This window comes from Lucilia cuprina, chromosome 3 (genome assembly GCF_022045245.1).
Source record: "Lucilia cuprina isolate Lc7/37 chromosome 3, ASM2204524v1, whole genome shotgun sequence".
NCBI classification, from domain to species: Eukaryota; Metazoa; Arthropoda; class Insecta; order Diptera; family Calliphoridae; genus Lucilia; species Lucilia cuprina.
The window spans coordinates 21,220,699-21,244,299 of NC_060951.1; the positions used below are offsets into that span (position 1 = coordinate 21,220,699).

Here is a 23,601-nt window from a genome sequence, read left to right on the forward strand (position 1 = left end):
TTCTATGTAGAGTTGAGATAAGAAAAAAATATTTTCAAGAACATAAATTCCGTTTCTTTTCGCAATGATGTACAATCTTAGGAAAAAGTTTAAATAGTTTAGTACATTATAAAAAGATCAGCTTTTTTAAGCTTTCCAAATATATTTTTGAGGGGTGATAGGACATAATAAGCGACAATAAGATACTCCTTATACAGGAATCTTTTGGAACATTTTATTATTATTATTTTAAGAATGAATTTTCATGAACCTAAGGTTGGACATCGTCTGCCAAAGTTCAACGCTATACATAGTGTTTTAAATTTTGTTTTATCCATACACAGAAATTCATACAAACATTTTTTACATGGGTTTGAGTGAGTGTATTTATAAAAAATATATATAAAAATAATATTGTGGTATTTTTCATCTTTTAAAAATATATGCTCACACTTATGAGAAAAATACAAAAATTTACGAGATTTATGTTGTCATGACGATATTTTTATGGTGCATAAAAAAATTTTAAGATCATCTTTCTTACAATTGAATGATTTTGGAATATTTAATGGATTTTTGTTTATTATTTTTTTATCAACACTTTTTAAAGATATAATAAAATATTTTCACCATGCTGTTGATATTAACGATAGAATAAACAAATAAATGAATTATTTTCCTTGCAAAATTCGATTAAAAATTAAAAAAGAAAATAAATTAAATTTTAGTTTTAGCAATAAATCAATGTATATGAATATTCAACAACTGCATGACCCTGCAGTTCTAAAGGAAGTCATTGCAAACTGTAGTTGTTTTAAGATTCACTGGAATTAATTCTTTTTGATCGTTAATGTAATACAGAGAGAAGAAGACTTGAGATAATTTAAGTTAAAATTTTCTCTGTGATACGCTATTGTTATTTAACCCATTAGAGATAAGATTACATTGCATTGTAAACATTCTCCAAAGACAGATGTTAAAACACTAACTAGTTCCGAGAAAGTAAGATAATACTAAATAATAGTATTTAGTTCCGAATATACTGTCCGAATTGCAGGGACATTCTTTACCACATAACGATTTTATGTATATAATTACTACACTGAAAATAAACCATGCCTAATATATACAAGAAATTTCGTACATTGTAGGAAATTCGCACCATAAAATTGCTTCTTAAATTTTATGAAAAAGTGTTGTAGTTTTATTTAACCATAATGTATTATCCTATTATTATGTTTTATTTCTATTAAATTTACGAAAAATGTTTTTGTACTTTCATAAAATTAGAAAAGCGTATGATTAACTAATATTGTGTATTATACACAAAATTTTCGCAAATATTACTAAAAAAGTACTTACGGATTATTTACAATGTACATACATATGTGTGTGATAATTAATTAACTAACTTTATTATTATCGTGAGTTGTTTAAAAAAAAACCTAAATGTTTGTATTTTTATTTATTTTTTGTTTTGTTTGAATGAGTGAGTGTAAATTTGTTTTCAATTTAGTTAATTTTGTTTTTCTGTTTATAAGAAAACAACACCAAAACATTTGCATGTTTCACGCAAAATATGTCATGTTATTAGCAACTGAATGTCAGTTTTACTTTTGAATTAAATTACAAAAAAAAAAATAATTGTTAAATGGAGCAAAAAAATAACCGACTAAATAACCAACTAATATTATGTAATGCTTTGTAAAATTGTTTAATCATAAATAAATTACACGAAGGTCATTTGCAAAAATGTACAATTTGTTAGAAAATAATAAAAATGAAATTAATTTAAATATCAACATGATATACAAAGTAACGACAAAGACAAATAATGCTTTTTGTTCATAATAATATTTTTAAATTTTAACAATTTCATTGAACTCTTACCTAGCAACCAGCAACAAAAAATGTCTTCGCAGTTTCAAAATCAGCGGGTTGTAAGCGGGAAGTGTCATGTATTGTTAATTTATGAAAGTTATCATCTAGAATCTTTTTTAAGATTAAGCTATTAATATATTTTTTGTTATCCATTATGTCACAAATATTACAGATGCTGTCATGTTCCCTACATAAATAATGTAAACGATGACAAAATCATATTTAATTAATTCTCGTTTTATTGACCTTTAAAAATAGATACTAGCCACAAAGACTGTTTACAAACCTATGATTTTTTTTAAATTGTGTGTCCTTGACTTTGTCTCCAATAAATGAAACAACACGTATAATTCATAAATAAAACATGAGCTTGTTAAGAGGTTTTCATAAATTTCAAATTAAAATATTAAAAAGGAAATAATAATGAAACTTATTAAGTTCCAGGAAAATAGACTATCATTTATGCAAACAATCATTTCCACCATTAATTCCATTAAAAGAAAAACACTTGGTCGTTTCCAACCTCTACATACCCTACATTGAAAATAATGCATGCTTAATATGTACCAAAAATGTTGTACATGAAATTGTTTCATAATATGCACGAAATTATATTACAAAAGATTTTTTATACCTTCGTAAAATTAAAAGTTATAAAATAATAATATTTCGTATTATTACGAATTTTCGTAAGTAAAACAGGGATTTTTCAGTGTACAAAATTGACGAAAAAGTGATCGAATAACACACTACAAATTAAATAAATTCAACTTAACAATCAGAATAGAATTTTCACTTACAGTGATGTAGGGTACATACTATTATTTAAAAAAAATATGTGAATACTAGACATAAAATAACGCTAAACAATATGCATAAAATGGCAGACAAGTCAAACACAAACAACTACACCAACACATTGTAATATTTATGAACGAAAATATTTATTTTAGCAAAATGTAACAAATTAATAAATTTGTCACTCTTAAGTAATATGCCATTGTGTGGCGCATAAAACTTTTTATAGAATTTAATAAACGAAATTAAAATCGACTAAAAGTTTATAAATTTTTTATGCATAAATTTAACACTTCGTTAAATATCAGTTCAGTTCAATTCAGTTTCATTTACAACAAACGCCAGGAAAAATAAAAACTCCAAACAAACGGCGAAAAATATAAATAAACAATTTTAACATTTCTGGATAAATGTAGATGTAAGTTTTGTAAACCGACATGTAAATGTTAAAAATTTTGTGAACTTAAAAATCAGTCTAGAAACAAAATGGCAAAAAATGGGGAAAAATTAACAAATAACAAAAACAAACATGAATATATTCTATGTCTGCCATTGAAAAATGTGTCTAAAATGTTTAACTTGACATGAAAGGCAGGCAGGTCGTTATAGACCTGAATATACAAAATACATGTATGCATATGAGCTAACACATCAACACAAACCTCATACAAATGAATTGGCAAACAGAAATTACACTGAACAAATATAAAAGGACCATTTAGTCAAAGGCATTCGTGTTACAGTTGCAGCACTCGCATACTTGCCACACCAATATTGTATGCAATCCTGTTTGTAATCTATACGAAGCAACTAAATACACGTTATTTGCACATGGGAAATGAAAAATTAGTTGAATGAAAAAATAATTATTTACATAAATAAGTCGACAAATAATGAGCTATTCTGTGAAATTGGTATTTATTTTAATTTCAACTTTAGTTTGTAAACTAACTTTTAACACTGTTCAAGATACTTTTTAACGGCATTTTGGGTTATCAGTTGAGCGATTAATTTTCTCATTTAAGCAAGTTTGCAACGTTTCATAAATCATGAAACACCTTTTGAATTTGAAAAAAAAAATTGTGCATTATGGGAGAGGGCACTTAATATTTACCACATTAAACCAAAACAATTTTACAAGATCTTTAATTTCATTGGCAGTCGTTATTGACATCATTCTGTTTTAAGAAATGAGCGATAAAAAGACATTTCCCGAATAGAGCAGATTCTCTTAAAAGTAAATAAAATATGTTATGTGCAGTCGGTTGCATGTAAATATCGTATATCTCTTGTTAGTCATATAATTTATGTATGTATACACTTTATTTACATACATCCAGTTGCACTATTTGTGCTTTTTATTAGTATTATTTTTACCTACAAATAATAACGACAGCAACAAAAACCATTAAATATAAAAAAGAGGGATAATATACATTAGTACACGTACTACTTCATATCAACTTTTTATTTTTGTATAAAAAATATAAGTACAAACATAAATAAACAAAAGTAATGGGGAATGTTGCATTGTTGTTGTTGTTGTTTGTATAATAAATTCATTTAAAACCTAAACAAGATCAGTGAATACGTCAGATGTCAGACAAACACATTTATACACTCAAAGGTTCACACACCCTTAAATTCAAATGCATCATTTGTACACTTGTCATTGTTTTGAAATTTCAAATGGAGCCACAGTCAGTCACAAAGGAGCAAACAGCACACCCAATGAATACGATAAGCTGAGAGCTAAACAGTTGTCAAATATGTACTCTGAATCGTCCATAAACATACGAGTGTTAATATTGTATGGATAGTATTTTATCTGTTTACAAAACATCTGTAATGTTGCAAGAGTTTATACGTATTTGCCTAATTGTCTGCTTATTTTCACTGAAATTTTCGTTTAGTATTCATATCTTCATATATACCTACATACATACGTACATATGTACTGACCATCTTATTGTTATTGTGCACATATATTCCTAAAGGTATGTGTTTAACACTCTGTCCCTTTATGGTGTTTTATACTCGACTCTTCTTAGATTCATATGAGGATTAAATTTATCCATTTAGTTTTAATTTTGTATTATTTTTATTGCTGTAATGTACTTGTTGTTCAAAATCATTAAGTGTAAGCGAGAATGGGATAAAGAACATTTATGCTTTGAAGTGTGTATGCTAATTAAAAATTCTATGCAGGTTTGGCACAACAATATGCTAAATATATTAACAAAATAATTATAATTACAACACTATAAATATGTGTATTATTAGCAAAAAAAAAAAAAAAGAAAAACACTAAAGTGCTACAAAACTTACAACATTGGATCCTTATAGAAAACAATATTGATTTATTTAAAATGATATCGTTGATTGAAGTTATTTTATGAAAATGTTCTGTATAGTTTTCATCCAATTTTTACATTATAAATAATTATGACTGAAAACTGAAATATATAAAATTAAATGTATTAATCAATTTAAATTAATTTATTAATCACTTAATTAAGCATTTTATTAAAAATCAATTATTGATCGATTGCAAAATTTGAAATCTCGCAATGTTAAAAAAAAATAAACTACCAATATTGTTGTGTCGACCGAAAGATTTTTCCACAGGAAAGAACTATCGGCCACAGTCGAACTATTACAACAACTATATTTGAACAAAGAAACACAATATATTAAACATACGGACCTGAACATTGTCTCGACTTGAGAAAAATATTGTGGACAAACAGTCGAACTATTACAACAACTATATTTGAACAAAGAAACACAATATATTAAACATACGGACCTGAACATTGTCTCGACTTGAGAAAAATATTGTGGACAAACATTTGTTTAACATTACATTAAGTATGAAATCGTTTGTTAAAAATTTAATGCATAAATTTAACAACAATTAATCATAACAAACAATTTACAAATAGTGTTCAATTTAAATGGTTTTACATAAATCTTTAAAATAAAAGCAATTATTTTCATTAAATGGTCATTGAAATTTTCACACAATTTAATATTTTATTTGATTTTCTTTTTTAATGAATTTCACACCCATTTAAGCAAAAAACACTTAATTCTTTTTTACTAATTGTATTTTTTCTCGTTTGTTTATTCTCTTATCTTTTTGCAGATTATAGAAAATTTCCCACAAAGTTTTCAATTTCGTTCAGGATAAAATTTTCATTTACAACTTGCCACATTTAGGTCTTCCTCCACATTCACCGAAAACCCATAAAAAAACGTAAAAAGGAACAAAAACACAAATAGAAACAACAACAACAACAAAAACATCAAATAATGTGTTTAATTGAATGTAAGTAAAAAGTTTTTTATTACACTTTTTTATGTCGAAATTTTATTGTTTCTAATTTTTGAAGATATTCATTCAGGATTATTGGACTAGTCAGTTTAGAATAAGGAAACGTGTATGTGCGAATGCATGTGTATGTTTAATTTTGTATAAAAGATTAATTAAATTTAATTAATTGCCATCAATCATTCAAATGTTTGGCTTTTTTAACTAATTTTTGTATGTAGAAACGAAATGTTTTTGACATGTGCCTGCAAAGGAATTCAATCAAATGAATTTGTTTTTATTCATCTTATGCAAAAGTTTTCTGTGATTTGACGTTTGTTTGTATACAAATAGACTTAACATAAGTTTAACCCAAAGTTTACTGAAAGTAAAAAAAAGTTTTGTTTTTCTATGCTGACTGTCAGACCCACAAACAAACTTGTAACTTATATGAAAGAAAAAAAAACATAAATATCATTTAAGTTTTATTACAATTTTAGTGTAACTATTTAGTAAGTTTCCGTTACATTTTGTTGTTTATTTTCTCTTTAAATCTTAATTAAAATGTGACTAATGAAACTACTAACTGAAACTTTTAAATACTTCTCATTTATATAAATTGTTTAAACTACTTATTTTGTTCCTTTTTTATTTTAATGAAGCCTGTGTTAGCCTTGTATTAATTTTAATAATGATTATTTTCACCTTAATATGTAAAATTTTGTAAAACTTTAATTTACCCACAAAAGTAAGTAGGTATTATTAAAATATTTAAACTGAGAACTTCATCAAAACGTAGATTAGACCCACTCACTTTGTATGCACAGAAAAAAGGGGCCCTAGTACAAATACTAGGGTCAAATGAGGTCGTATCAAGGCTAGTATGAAACTTTGTTTTGCAGATTTTTGTAGACATACGAGTATAAAAAACATAATTATGAACTTAAAAGCCATATTTGGCGTGTCCAGTTGTATGGGGGCTATGTGAAAAAATGGACCAATGTTAACCATTTTTAATAGGCTTCGACCCTAGGATAATAGAATATCATGAACCAATATTAAAAAGGCTGGAAAAACTTGTTTAGTCAATAAAAACATTAATAGAATTAATTAAAAATGTAATCAAACTAAAAACAAAATACAAATGTTTAATTTAACATATGAAATGAATATTTCATGAAAACCGATTTCTTTTACCAAACATATTTTGAGAAGAGCACTATTTTTTGTGAGTCGGGCTAATTTATGTACATATAAGTGCAGCACTAGATTGAGTATGTACTTCAAAAAGCCACATTATTAAAATATTTCAAGTATTTAAATATTTACAGTACAATATAATATTTTTCTTAACTTTAAAAACTTCATTTCGATTCCCCTTGCAATTTGTCTGCTGGATAAATTAAAACTGGTGGAAATGTTTATGCTGTGTGCTTTTGAAATTGAAAGTTCACATAAATATACAATTTTTACAAACAACTCATCTGACATGTATGAAAAAAAAAAATCTGAGAAGAACGAAGTAGTGAAAAAACGTTGAAGAGAAGATGCAAGAGAAACAAACAGTTTGTATAGAAATTTATTAAGTTTATGTTCCTCCACACTAAAAACTCTTACACACATAATGCTGTAAAAGAATGTATTCATTAAGTTATGAAGATTTTTTTTATTAAAATTTAACAAGTCCTGCATAGATTTTAGATCACCGGATGAGCAGATCGCTACTACTAATATGATACTTTTAAAGTTTTCTTATTATATTGAATCTGTAGGATTTAATTCTTTTGTTAATAATTTGGTAGAGCCGAGTATTTTTTTTTTTTTTTGACCCACATGTGCGTTGGCTGTATTGAAAACTTCTTTCATTCACATTTAATATACTGAACTTTTTTATTTTCTAAAGGCAACAAGTGAAAGAAATTGTACTTTTTTCATTATTTAGTTGTTGATCTTTAGGTTGTTATACAAACATACCACTTGTATGTATAAACCCAACAGTGCTGGGCAAATAACAAAATCCTTACCATTTAGGAATGACATTGGTTATGCAGATTTTATTGGGAAAATTGTTATTGCAATATATAAATTTTGGTGTGAAAGTAAAATCAAGGAAGCATTTTAGAAAAGTTTTAAAGATCCCCTAGTCTAAAATAACCGAAAAATCTTTAATAATGTTGCCTAAAAAGGATACAATAAACTAAAAAAATGCTGCGATGTATCGTTCTATACTTTCGACTACACATGCTTACCTGTCATTCATTTTTTTCACTTCTTACTTTAGTTTTCTGTTAAAGGTAAACAAGGTGTAATGTTAAATTTTCAATTTTCTTTCTCGTTTTGTTTCCATTACATCAGACAAAAGACATTTAAAAATAAACAAAATTGCTTTAGTTTTTAAAGGTATTTTCATACACCAGTATCATTCTCTGGAAAAAAAATTGTCTCGTAAAAAGTCTTAACTACAACATTTCCACAACTCATATATCTTTTTTTCTATTTATATAGAGAAAAATTTAAGCCGATTGTGTTTTTTTTGGAAATTTATCTTTAATCAAATAATAAAGCTTTTTACTTTTTTAAGATGATTTCTATTGTGAAAAATTGATTTTGAAATTGATTGATTTGGCAAGAAATGAACACAGTCAAGCAAATATTTTTTGGAGATAAAGTAGGCTCAGACTTATAAGTAAAAGTATTAAATATTTCGAAAAATTTAAATACTTACAAAAGAGCAATTTCTTAAAGCAAGTTGAAGTGAAATTTCACTTGTATTTTTAAGGCTAATTAATTTTGCTTATAATTAGGTTTTATAAAACCAAATTAAAATTTTTACAACATTCGCTAATTTATTTTTCATACTCCTTAATTGTTCAAAATGCCAAAAAAATGGTCAAAATATGTTTAATTCATTTCTAATAAATCTTCATATGGTGTGGTAGTTTTACTATGTGCTACTCGTTTGAAATGGCACAAACTTTTTGTTACACAAAAAAATCATATCTTTTTAATTGCTTTTAATTTACTATTCACAAGTTGTTTAATATATGGCAAATATGAAGACTGCAACAACTACAATGTTTTCAAGTAACCTTATTTGTTTAAAAGACTATATACAATAAAAATATGTTAGTTCTTTACTACTTTAGCAAAAAAAAACTTTGTTAAAGTTAAATTGTTGCTGTTGTTTTGTTAGAAACCATAAAAATAACAAAAATGAAACAAACTCCTTTAAATATTAAATAAATAGTTCTTACTTTTATATGTATGTGTCTGCCGGTAAGTGGTACCGCCTGTAAATAGTGTTTCCCTTATAAAAAACTAGAAAGTTTTGATTAAAACTGAGAACAAAATGTCGGATATTCATTCGGAACATTTAATGGAGTTAATTAATTTGTCAGAATGAATGTGAACTACGGACGTAATATTTACAGACACGCCCTTAACTCTATGATAATTATGCCTAGTTATTTTCCTCAGCGGATTCCTCACGCTTCATACCTCCTCTTTTTTCGATCTAAATAAAGGTCGTGAGCAAAATCTTTGTAAACTAGTGTTATTTTCTATTGTAGTCACGGAGAGATCTCCGTGCCCTAAATACTTTTTTACTTAGTTATTTTTAAATTAAATATTTAATATAATTTGAAATTTCTTTGTCACTTACCATCAAAACAATTTATTATTATTAAAAACCCGATTTGTTTAGCACTTCATCTAACAAATTGTTTCCATTTGCTCCCATTTTCATGTTTTTTATTCACTTAATTTCACTGAAACAATTGGGGCGACATAATATGTTTGTTCTTCTGTTGTGTTTGATGAAAAAATAAAAGTTACCCTAACTTATCTGAAAATGGCGCAAATACTTTTTATATTTCAATACTCAAATCTTAATTGAAAAAAAAAGTTTTTATGTATATTTTTTCAATAAACTTGAATTCAGCGTTTTTGTATACATAAAAAACTTTCTGCCTAAAAATCTACTTTTATTTATTTGTCCAGTCTGCCAATTTGCCCGGCTATTCATTCCTTCATTTCCACTAGCTGTTACTGTTTGAAACAGAAATCACGAAACCCTCAACTGCTCATTTTTTTAGCTGAGAGTGCGGAGGGTAAAGTGTGGGTACGTGTATGTGCCTCTAAGTCTTAAATAGTTGAAAATTTAAAAAGTCTATTTTAGATTCACGACACGTTTAACAATTTTTTATGTGTTGGTGTTTTATCATTTTCGATTCACGTGTTTAAAGCTCATTTTGGTCGGTATTTTCTATACTCGTATTTATTTGTTTTTGAATACAAGTCAAGTGTGTGTTGAAGTTTGCCCGGGGGAATCCATTAAATCACCAGGCCGTGTTGGTTTTCGTATGGAAATAAATTTTAAATTACATGTTTTCTTAGAATTTGTTGGACTTTTTTTTTGCTTTTTTATGTGTTCAAATTCAAGGTTATTCTTTTTTTATGCCCAAACATGATCTATGCCAACAGTCAGGCATTCAGCCAGTTTGTCAAAATCTTTTGGGCATTTGCCACAAGTTACCATTCAATATTACAACAAACATGTGGTACTGCATAGAGGAATGGAGAACGAAAGAATGTCATCAAAACGAAATGTAAACAAATTTTAAATTCCTTCAAAGTCATCTATAGAAAATTTATACGAAAAGTAAAATTTAAAATTGCAAATAATTTAATAGCCTTTAAAATTTAATGAAAACAAAGCCTCGTTATAGATGACGGTTGTATGAAAGTAAAATTAAAATGAAACTGAATCCAGCAATAAATTATTTAACAAAAAAAAAAAACCGAAACAAAATGAAGTTTGTTACAAAAATGAAAGAAAAAACGAAGCATACATATCAGTGATTTTGAGCTTAACAAGGGATCGCCTAAACTATTATTGACAGGTCAGGTCTACTTTAAAATGTAACATTTTTTGTTTCTTTTTCATTCAGTTCTTTGTATTTTTTATTATTTAGTTTTTGGGCCAAATTTCTTTTCGTTTTTTATTCCTTGGGTTTTGTGTTGTGTATTTGGTAGTTGTGCCACATTCATGTTCAGTGACCCAAAAATTACAACCTTTAGATATGAAGAATCTAAAAAATCTGTACAATATTTGTGTTGTAATTGTAGTTGCTACTTTACGGTTATAGAATTATGGAGAGGGAAAAAAGGCAGAAATTGGTTCTGTATAGATTCTGGCGGCAGTAGTCTTTTCACAGTCATGACTGCCATCTACAGAGGATTACGGCATAAATAGTGTGTCAACTAAATCAAGGAAGACACGAATATCAGGCAGCAGTAAAAATACATTAAACCCGCAAAAAAGCTCTAGTGGCTTTACTGCAAACACAACAAAATTGACAGGCATCACAGAATGAACACGAAATAAAAAACTAAATAAAAAATATACAACAGATTGGCAAAAAAAAACTACTGACAAAAAGTGGCCGTTATTTAAGAGGACTAAAGGAAATTAAATGAAAGCAACTACAACATCAGTAGCAGCAACAACCATAATGGTGACATCAACAGAACAAACATTTACAACGGCAATAACAACATAAAAGGAAGTGATGATAATTTTATATAATTTATTTCTTCTACTTTTCCCACCAAAACTAATTCTGTTCGTACTAGGTCCAACACAACCACTGCCATCATAACAAATATTGTAGATTTTTACACCCACTATAGAAAAAAGAAAATTTGATGTAAGTATAGGAAAAAATTAAAAATGACAGCATCAGATATAACAAAAAAAGCTTAAGCATACAACAAAAAATAATAAAATACTCTCTAAGTATATAGTACACCCATGCCTCTTGCAACACTCATGTATTTCCTGAAAACACTAGTTTTATTTGTTGAAATTTAATCTGTATTAAAAATAATTGGAACTTAAGGCAGAAATCCATTTTTTATTTATATTTTTCGGCTATGTAATCACTGAAGATATTAGATTTATTTACTTATTTAGAAAATAATTGTTTTTAATAAAATCTATTCCATGTGTCCAACTTAAAATCAAGAGTTAAACTTTACTGGAAATTAAAACAAACAGCCGATAATCTGGTGGTTGAAGGGAGTTAGATAAATAAATTTAATCTTCTGCAGTTGTATTTAATGAAAAACACCAATGTTTTTAAAAAATCACAAAAACTTTTAAAAAACTTATATTACACAAAAAGTAAACTTTTCTTAATAATTACGAAAATTTTGTAAAAATAGAAAATAATGTTAAATCAAACATTTTTATAATTTTACGTAAGCATGAAGAAATCTATTTTATTTTATAAAAATTATTTTGCTAAGACATATGATATTTATCGAAAATAAAAAAATCGCAACAAAATTATCTGTAAATTGGTAAATTTTACCATTTTTATTCTAAATTTTAAAATTTATAAAAAGTTAAATTAAATTTTCAGTATTCTTATAATTAAAAAAATATCATTACAATTTGGAAAATAACTTATCCCCAAGTGGGACTCGAACTCGAGCCTGAAGAATATTCAATTAATAATATTAATATCACAGTTCGAAGAAATCAATAATCTTAATATATAAACACACTGGGCACAGTGGATATATGTACATGTTTAATGCACTGCTGTTGATTCACGACTGAATAGGATCAACAGAAATAAACAAAAACATACAAAAACAAAAAGTGTTGCTTAATTGCTAACTGACAGTTGGCTAAAGCAGCGACAAAGAGTAATGATAGATAAGAATACAACACTGAAAAAAGCTCGTAAACTTCGATCTAACTCAATAAAGTAGAATGAAATTGGAATAAGGACTTTGTTACAATTCCCATATTCCATTTCTTCAAAACTTGTGAGTTAAATAGATGATGTTTACAAGTGACATAGCATATGGCACAAGAAGATTGCTGATGAGGAGCCGTAGCGGGCCCGAAAATGCATTCCATTCTGCTGTTGTGTCCGAAAAATTAAATTTTCAGTATTCTTATAATTAAAAAAATATCATTACAATTTGGAAAATAACTTATCCCCAAGTGGGACTCGAACTCGAGCCTGAAGAATATTCAATTAATAATATTTATAAAAAGTTTTAAATAATACTTCAATATTTAGTATAATTTCGTTTTGTGTATGTGTATTTCGAATCAATTTCGTATATATTAGACATGGATTACTTTCAGTGTAAGTACCCAGATGGATTTTATCAGCTATGAAGAAATTAATAATTCAACTTGTTTAATATATCACACATTGACTTAAATATAAGTTATTAATTTATTTACGAATTGATTAATCCTTTCAATAAGCGTGTAATAATTACAAACCACCATGCTGTATAAATAATTCATTTAGTTCGTGTTGTATTAGGAATGGGTGTAGTGTGAAATATTATTTGTAATATTCAGCATATACATACTTACTACGTTCGTCAGAGTGTAACTGTGTAATACACGTACAGCAAATGAATAAACCTACTTAATGGCAGGCAGCTGTCAATAACAGTTTAAATTGCACAAAATACGGGGAATTAAAAAATAAATTGAAAATTGTACGCTGATACACAACAATCAATATTGAATAAAGTGTTCAATATGAACGAATGAAAAACAGACATTATCCAGTCATCCATCGAAACAACCACTCAACCAAGGCAGCCATTATCATCAGTTTATTTGGTCATTTGTTTGCCCACACACACTCTTAAGCATCACCGACAGTTTTACAAGGATTTAATCTCATTTGAATGTATTGTAATTCAAATGAGGAGTCAGTCGTCACTTACATACATACATATGTAAGTGTTTTGCAGAGAAGGCCTATCGTCACATAAGTGTATCTAAGTAATCTAGAGAGAAGTCTATTATAAACTATTTTAAGGATGTTGGGATTTATTACTGTCAATTGTTCATTCGTAAGTTTATAGTTGCTAGGTACATTTCACAGACTGTTCACTGTCTGTATTAAGCTCTACCTGAATTGACAAGTAAATGTTCAAACAAATAGTCACTTATAAGCAGAAATAAACGTAATAGGTTAAATCAAAAGATTGGAATAACCACCGTAAACTGCAGGGCCGCGCACACAGTCGAAACAATCAAAATGTTTAATGAAAACATGTCCCTTTTAATTTTCTCGTTAAAAGTATTTTATTTTTTGAAGTTGAAAATGTATTTAATGCCTTTTGGCTGCCGTCGTAGCTGTTTTAAAATTTAAGAAATTTTATAAATATTTTTCTGTTTGCATTTACACAAACCTCCTTTTTGTATGAAAATATGTTTTTTTATTTTCGTTTGTGGGGCATAGTATTCGTTTACAATGATAACAATTGCAAGTAAATACAATCAGCTAAACAGAAACCAACAACATAAATGAGACAAAGAAAATATATAAGTGAAAAAAAAACGTTTAATTTAAAACCATAAATTCATATCACGATGTGGCGTCATGTCTCTAGTGGTTTCAAAATCTGTGCAAATTCTCGTATTAATGCCGTTTTTATGCCATGTTATACAAACAAACGTTTTCTGGTACAACAACTGGATTTGTATAACTAAATAAGCATACATACATATATACATACGTATTGAGCATATAAAAGTATATGTATCTGATCCTACCCGGCTGTTTTACAAGCAGTTATCTCTTTTAAATCAATTTTTTTTTTCAAATGTCTTACGACTTAATTGTACTCTAAGCAATATTAAGAGAAAATAAATCGTTTCTTAAACGGCAGTTTAGACGATCAAATATTTCGAACGTAAACTGTAATGAAAAAGTAAAATAAAATTCCATCCATATGATTGTTTAGACGATTGGTAAACAATAACAAAGTAAGATGGAAATAGCTGTTTAATTTTTTACATAAAAATACATCACTGATTTAATGCGACTTGCTTGTTTTTTGAATCATTTCAATAGTGAAGAGACTGTCAAATTTTCCATCCATATTTTCTCTCAATGTGAGATGGTTTCATTACGTATTGCATTTAGTCCAACGATCGGCATGTTTGTGTTCCTAAGTAATGACATTTTAAATAATTGTCCCTTACTAATCGAAGTTTGAGTATTTATATTAATTGTTTTACACCTTATATTCGAATGTTTTAAAATAATTTTTCTATAAAATAATCTTAAGTTTATGACAACCCCCCTGAACTGCTGGGTATTCTTTATTTTCTACATTTGCATAGAAAAAGTGTGTTTTTTTAGTATGTGTTACAACAATATGTTTTCTGTTCGAACATATGCATATGTTGGTATATCATTTTGCAATAATATTCAGATATTATGGCAAACACATATGTACATTTGTATTTTCAGTTATGGATATTTTCACACATGAGTACGGAAGAGTATTAACAAATTTCTAATATTTTTAAAAGTTTAATTTTTAAACGCAACTTTTCACAATGCACGTGTTGAAGGTCCTATTATTTTCAAAAGAAATTCACAGATAGAAAGGACTAGAATAGAATTTAAATTAAGTTAGAATTATGAAAAAAAGGAACATGTAGATAAATATTTGTTGTTTTTTTATGATTGCCCAGGGAAAGTTGTTTGCTTCCTACACATGCTCGTATGCAAATTGGTGGAGCTTAAAGAAAATCACATTTTAATATATTCGGAAGTGAAGAATTTTCATTTTCGTAGGACAACACATGCCAATTAATAATTCTAAGTACACTCAAAGGCCTTGTAAGATGCGTGACCAAAACTGTATGGCTTATGAATGATTTAAAATATGATTATGTGACTTTTACGAGGTTTTGAATTAGATTGTGTTTATTATGCACGTTCAGAATAATAATTTCTTTAAAATATTAAAAATTAATGTTAGATAAATATAGAAACGTGTTAAAGGAATGCTTACAAAGTTTTTATGTATCGTTTTAATATAATGAAAAAGCGGAACTCCTTATATTAAAGCCAGTCGGTCCATAATAAATCGATTAGAAATTATTCTATTGAATATTTTTTTAAAAATCTGCTTATAATTTGACTTTCCTTAAATAAATAAAGTTAACTTTGCCTGCAGCTCCTAAATACGATATATATTCTCATTTAGAGTGCATGCAAATATTATATTGCACTGAGTTGCCAAATAATTTTCAGTAACCAATATCAATTGGAGGTATAATGTTTTTGCCAATCCGTTTGTAACACATGGAAAAATTCGTCTAAGGCCTTTAAAAGTGTATATATTCTAGGCATAAATGTTTTACATTAAAAAGGTTTGTTCAGTACAGAACATGGGCAAAATTTATCCACGTTTTCACATAGCCCTCATACCGGTAAACAATTTTAACGATCATAACTGATTTAAAAAAATACCTGTTTAACGATGAAATTCTACAAAAATAAATTTTATGTGAACGTTATACTCTTAACTAAATTTTATAAGTATTGGTCTATAATTGATTCTATCCCCCATATAAGGGCCTCTTCCGAAAATGTCTTGTAATGTATGAGCCGAAATCTCTTTACAACTTTTGTGAGAATCGGTCCATATGTGGTCTTCTTCAGAAATTTACTTTAAAACTAATCATAATTGAGAGTACAGCGATGAAATACAGAATAATTAATTTTTTTTATCTCTCTACTAACTTTTGTGAGGATCGGTACATAATTGACCTTATATAGGGTCCCCTCTAGAAAGTTATTTTTATTATTGATTCAGAATTGAGAATACAGCATCGATTTATAAATTTAATGTTTTTTTAGGTAGCAATTTTTTGTTATTTTTGTTTTAATTTTATTTAATTTTTTTACTAGACATCTCAATGTTGAAACTGTCCTCTGTTCAAGGTTAGCACTGCACGTGCCAGTTTATTTTTAATGGAAAACTCTATAAACCAAAATTCAAAGCACAAAGTACGAATATACTTTAAGCATTTCAACAAATTCTTATTATTTTTCTCTCTGATTTTTTTGTATTATTTTCCATTTATTTTGAATTATTTATGCTGCCACAAACTGCATACATACTAGGCCAAGAACGTCATACATAAAAAAGAAATAAGCATAAATGTTTGCTGTATATTCTTTCCGTTTGTTTCGTATTTGAATAAATCAATTGTGAATTGCAACAACAATAACATTTTATATACCAATGCCAGCAGTTTTACCAAATTCAATGTTACCCTTTGTTGCTTAAAAATGAATATTTACTGAAGTTTTCAAATAATGATAGATGCTAAATTATATATTATAAATTATTAAATTTAATTAGAAGTAAAAGGGTCAATTTGATCCTATTACTTCCTAACGTAACTAGTCGTAACTCTATACTTACTACCAGGGGACGGCTCTTTCCAACTGCTGGGTTGGTTAGCAATACAATTATAAAGTCAGTCCGTCAGTCAGTCAGTAGTTCAATAAATAGTAGGAGTAACAACAACAAAGTGAATATAGTGGAAGAAAAACCAGTAAACCAAAAACGATTGGATGAGTATAAAATGTATAAATGTTGCATGAATATACTTTGTACTTGAAGTAGGCACTCTCTCGCATTCATACCAAAAAACTATATACAATATTAATTCTATGCCTACATAACTATAATGAAAATAGAAAGAAAAATGTCATCAACAATCATACACACGTTCCTTAGTATCAAACCAACGACAGTCTGTCTGTCCGTCCGTCTCAGTGTGTTTTCTACATTGGTTTGTAGTGCACGTTCAATATCTATAAATCAATATTATTACTTGTTCCTTTTCTTTCCGTTACTTTATTGCTATTGTAGCTGTTGTTTCCTTTTGGAAAATTACATGCAATACAACTACTCATACGTACATATGTATGTACATGAGTACAAGTACTTTTTTCCTTTCTTTTTTCTTTTATTCATTTTTCAAAGTATTTTCCTTTCCTTCCTTTTGTTTAGTTTAGATATTTCTTCATGTGTATTTCGAATCAAATTTGAACTTGATGTTGGCTTTTGTTCTTATTGCAGCAATCGCCATGCACATGTGTTTGTGTGAAGTATGTTTGCAATATCCTGTTTATATTTCATTATACATGTTTGTTAAACCCAGCAAAAAATTACGATTTAACATCAAAATGAGAAACCATTAAAAAGATTATTAGTAAAAGGTATTTGTTATATATACTGTTACAGTAATAACGATATCAAAACTTAGAAAAGTTGTAACTGTTTACTATGATGATTTGGAAAATTTGATTAAATTTTTTTAAACATTTAAGGTTTACTGGGTCCAATAATGTTTCTATAAAAACATTTTTATTGATGTGATTGTGTTTGTATATGTTGTTTGTTTAAAACTGGATATGTACATACATATATACGTGTTTTCTTCGTGTTCATAATACCTTCAACACTTTCACATGAACAAAAGAACAAAATCAAATAATTTATGTGAAGGTCATTTGAAATGAATAATGGTAAATATAAAACATAAAAGCTTTTAATTTTCTAAAAATGATGATTTTTTACATGTTTTGATTTTAAGAATTTAATAAAATTACTTTTTATTTTTGGCAATTTACCTTTATTTTTCTCGTTTGTTTGTTTTGGAAACTAAATAACAATGAAATGTAATAAATTTCAAAATTATTCAACAATCTTGTTTTGCTAATGGTCATTCTGGTAATGTTTTCTAAATTAAATGAGGTTTAAACTTAACCCACAGTTTTATTGGTCATTAAATGGGTTACAATGTGTAGATTCTTTTGTCAAATATTAGTCCTTTGGGTATTTTTATATGGAGTTAACATCACGCAAAAATAAGCTGGCTGTTGTAAAATAAATCTGTTACATTTCGGCTTTAAACACAATAAATACCGACAATGGATATATTGTTTACTTTAATTTATACACCTTTACACTCGAAATTTTATTTTAGTAAATCAATGATATTAAATTTTTTTAGTTTGCAAGCGAGCAAATGACAATTTTGTTTCTTTTTGAATATTTTTATTTGATTTGCTGTTCTTAAATCCAATTATCTATGTTGTTGGAAAATAATAATTATTAGGATCTTTTTACCTTCTGAATTATAAATAATACATTTTTGAAATGTTCAGTTCCATACCAACGATTTCTAATTTCGATGTCATTACAATTTGCCAAAAAAAAGTTTCTTCATTTCTATAGAAATGGATATCAAATAATTGTGAAACTTATTAAAATAAGCAAATGGTACAACTTTCTGAAACATATTTACACGTTTATAACTTAAAACAAAATCTAAAATACTGACAGAAATGTATATTCTTATACACATATGGATTTTGAGAGCATAACAATCAGTACCCAATAGTTTTGTAAAGTCCAAAGTATTTTTCTAAAATGTACAATTACTGGGATATTTTTATAAGTTTTTGGATCAATAAATGCGCGTGTAAAAGAAGTTAGTCCCCACTTTTGAGCCCCTATGTAGTCCGTATTTCATCCACTAAATGTAATATATTACTTAGTACCATATCCATTTGTAGTTGTGTAAAGAGCTGTTATATTCTGCTGATAACCGTTTGACTTCCTATAATCTTTCCTGTTAAAGCCACCGCAAACAGCAGGGTACAGCCGGATAACTGCTGCTATTGTTACTGTTACACTTTTGTTGGAGTAGGTGAAAATAACAGTGTGATTAGTGGTAAATCACCCAGGAGTATTTTACCATAAATCACATTCCCATACAGACATACATACACATAAAATGTTTACACACACATCTATTCTCTTTTACAATCCCATACCTTTCGACATAAATATTTAATAGGGAATGGTATTGGAATTTTGTTCATTCTCATTTTATATTTGGTTTTATATTTTTGTGTCACAATTTATTCACAGACTCCTCTTTGTCATCTATTCAGTTGTGCCACCAACCGCCCACTTTCATTGAATATAATATATTGAAGCATAAATGTTACGAGGACATCAGCCGGTTTATAACTTTATTGAATTGTTTTCTCTTTTGACTTTTCCTAAGAAACACAAACTCTATTCGTTGGAAGTAGAGCACAAACGCACACATGTGGTCCTGTTTTCTCATCCTAAATGATAAATCATAACAGGAATGATAAATATCTATAAATGTTTCTTAATGTAATCAGTTATTTGACATTTTATAGGAATCAATACATAAATTATTTGTTTTGTGCCACAGGCCAATACTTTGAGTTGGGGCAGATGTTTGTAACATCTTGGGTAAAATTAATCCACACGAAACATTATTAAAGATGGCTAGAAAATGTTAAATTTTAATGCTTTCCAATATTGAGTTCATTAATATCGAATAAATATTGAATACTGTTATTTAATAAGTATACAAGATCTTGCTGAGCGTACCGCCAGAAAAAGAACTTCTAATGAAGGGAAAAATAAGTAGAAGTACTAAAAACACCTGAAGAAGTGATGTTCCTTTTTATGTCAGTACAAAAAAATATATCTTGAGTTTAAAAAATATTATTTTAACTTCTTTAGAAGTCAATATTCAAATTCACTTAGTGCTACTTTTGAAGTGGTGATAAATGTTATACTTATGGAAGTTCTTCGTTATATTTTTACTGGGGTATGAAAGCGTTTTTCGTTAAGACTACTGTTACGTATTCGAAATTTTAGTATACATTCTCTACTCCAATGTGCTATATAATACGTGAGTCACAATGATGGTCTAGATTAATTCGTTTGGTTTTTGAATTTATTTACTTATGTACATATATATTTCCATTACAATTCAGTAACAAATTATATTCTAACGTAATTTACCGAGCAGGATGACGATAACCATAAGTATGTTTTAAATAAGCAAACAGAGTCCCTGGTGGAAATAGAACGCATAACTCACAAACTTATAAGCTATTACGGGCACCCATTACTTAATTTATTTAAGGGTCTGGAAACTACGTCCGATCCAACTGCTGTGGATCTACAATAAAACTTTTTTGCTTAACTACAGCTGGAACTCCAGAAGATATTTGAATCCTTGGAAACTTATTATTCTAATGTTTCAAAGCTGCTGATAGTCCTTGATTTTGGTTTTATTTTTTATTCATAGACTAATCTGGCAAATGACCCCCATTAAAGATATTCAGTAATTAAAATATATAAAGTAAATTTTTTGTTGTTTTAAAAGCAGAAGCATTTTATTGCGACAATAGCCTTACTTAGACTTTAATTAAATAAAGTACTTTGTACTTGCTTTTGTTAATTAACCAACAGTTGTTTAAATCATATACTTTTTGTAACTTAATACCTAGTACTTAATTTTCATTGTGAACAAAGTGTGCTCCTCCTTTATAAATGATTTTGTAAAGAGTAAAGTTTTTAAAGTTAAAATTTCATATGCAACACTTACGTTTCTCATTAAAAACAATCAGCAAGAAGTGTAATATAGTGTGTTCAGACCGCCTAAGTTTAATGTTTTCGGTTTGATGTAACTCATTCTAATTGTACAAAAAAATTTGCAACAACAGCATCTGGTATATGCCACATCAGCTGTTTTATATGTATGTACATTCATATATGCTGATGATTAATACTTATGTTGCATATAGTTTACATTCAGGCATACATCTACGTAAGTATGAATTTCAGCCGGAAGTTAACAACATCATAAAAATTTACGTATGTATGTTGTATGGATGGTAAAGTGGAGGATTGTACAACGAGCATGATTAGTATTTATAATGAGTGTTTCTTCTACTTATATATACAGTATATATTTTATAAAGCATCTGCTCCGTATTTTTATTTTTTTTCTGTTGTTTTCGGCATCCACACCTTGTTGCCAAATAAGTAACCAAAATTGGAAGATGAGTGACAGGATGAATGAATAAATAAAATAAATAAAAGTCATTACATACATCCTCTTCATCCACATTTCTACACTGTTAAACAATAAATATTTGGCCTAAAAGACCAACGCAAGACATCTCTCTCCATGTCTGTCTGCAGTTAAATAATGGCAGGTGCTAAGATTTTGAACCAGCTTATAGAATTTGAAATCACACTGTTTTCATCTGTTTTATGTTTTTGGTTTAATTTACAAAAGTTACAATAAGCAAAATCACATTTAATGGCTTGAATAATAACTACAACAATAAATATGAACAACTTTCATCAAGGTCTTTACTGTATTTTGTTTTTTTTTTTTTTTTGTTATATTTTTCTGGTAATATTTCTGTATATAAATTATTGATAAAAAATAACTTGGATAATATTAATAAAATTGCATTGCAAAATACAACAGAATACAATATATCAAATGAAATTTTTATATAAATCATCTCGCTCTACAAATACAACCATAAATATATAGACATTTACGGTATTTTCATTTTTTTTTTTTTTTTTGAATGGAGGAGTTATTTCATTTTATATATTTATAAAAAAAGCCATTTATTTTTATTAAAAAAGTACCAGCAACTAAAACAACAAATACCGAATCAGACACACAAACAATTTTTTTGTTAATATCTGTTGATTTATTGAATTTTTGTTTTTGTATAAAGATACAGTCAAATTTCAATGGCGTTGGTATACATTCAAACATTTAAATGATACATAGTTTAAAAACGATTTAATATGCGGAAACTAAACTTGAAAGTTCGTGGACTACATTTTGAGTTAGTGTAGATAATAAAATACTCAAAATCTTTCCATAATGATTTGGCGAACAGTAATTAGAGTTTGATTTTTTCTAACACATATTTAAAATTAACTGTGTTAAAGGTTCTAATAAGTTTCATAGGTATATGATATGTTAATTAATTCATTTCAAATTATTTCATAAAAAAAGTTCCGAACAGTCAAAACAATTAACAGTAAATTGCTAAAAAAAGTTTTGTATACAAATTTTTAATAAACTTTTTGTTTTTCATACTATGCTGTTTACTGTGAATGTATTTTATTTGTTACACAGCAGAAAATCATGTTGTTACACATATCAATATATATGATAAAAATAAATAAAATTGTCTAAATGTTTCCAAGAAATATTAAAAATAAATACGAAACAATGTTGTTAACAAATACGTTTAAAAGTGGTGTAAATTATAGAGCATGATTTATTTATTATGTTGTTTACAAATTTTTAAATGTTTTAAATTTTATGAAACAGAATGGAGATTTGTTAAGCTCTATGAAATAAATAAATTGTAAAAAATTATTAACTTAGAGTATATCTTGCATATAAAGAATACTTTATAAATGACTAGGTCTATTATCAAATTAATCCACATACATATGTATGTATGTATATGTGAAAAAAATATAATCAAATTTACTTTGATATATCCTTGATCTGGACCACGTAATCCAAAATTGCATTACATTAGACTAATTTCAAAACTATTCTTCTTGTAGAATTTTTGGAATAGTACATGATCCGTTTAGTAGTCATATGTATGTAAAGCTCTCATGGTCCTTGTTGTTAAAAAGAATGAACATGATCTATGTCTGTAAGCCAATCATATAATCATTGCAGGGGAGAAGTTTTGGGATAACCTAAATGTGATAACCCCTATGTGAATTGCAAGTGCAAAAATCTTTGCTATAGCCAGAAGTGAAAATGTTGACTGTAAATGTAACTTAATTGAAATTGTAACAGCAAATACTTATATGTATGTAACATTGTAACTAAATAGTCATCGAATGTATGAGCATTTACATACATTCGA

The 23,601-nt window shown here is 27.5% G+C and overlaps 2 protein-coding genes across 4 annotated transcripts in view; both read left to right on the plus strand.

Moving 5' to 3' along the window:
* Nucleotides 1-23,601, plus strand: part of LOC111674981 — a 175,540-nt gene that overhangs the window by 99,389 nt on the left and 52,550 nt on the right. For all 3 annotated transcript variants that reach the window (XM_046945589.1, XM_046945590.1, XM_046945591.1), the window contains one exon: nt 5,807-5,989. The gene's annotated coding sequence lies outside the window, so the exon portion shown is untranslated. The remainder of the gene's footprint in view (nt 1-5,806; nt 5,990-23,601) is intronic.
* LOC124418974 (putative GPI-anchored protein pfl2) overlaps nt 21,885-23,601 on the plus strand; it is a 4,434-nt gene continuing 2,717 nt past the window's right edge. The window contains exon 1 of the mRNA XM_046947015.1: nt 21,885-21,934. Within this exon, the coding sequence (XP_046802971.1) occupies nt 21,885-21,934 (50 nt within the window). The remainder of the gene's footprint in view (nt 21,935-23,601) is intronic.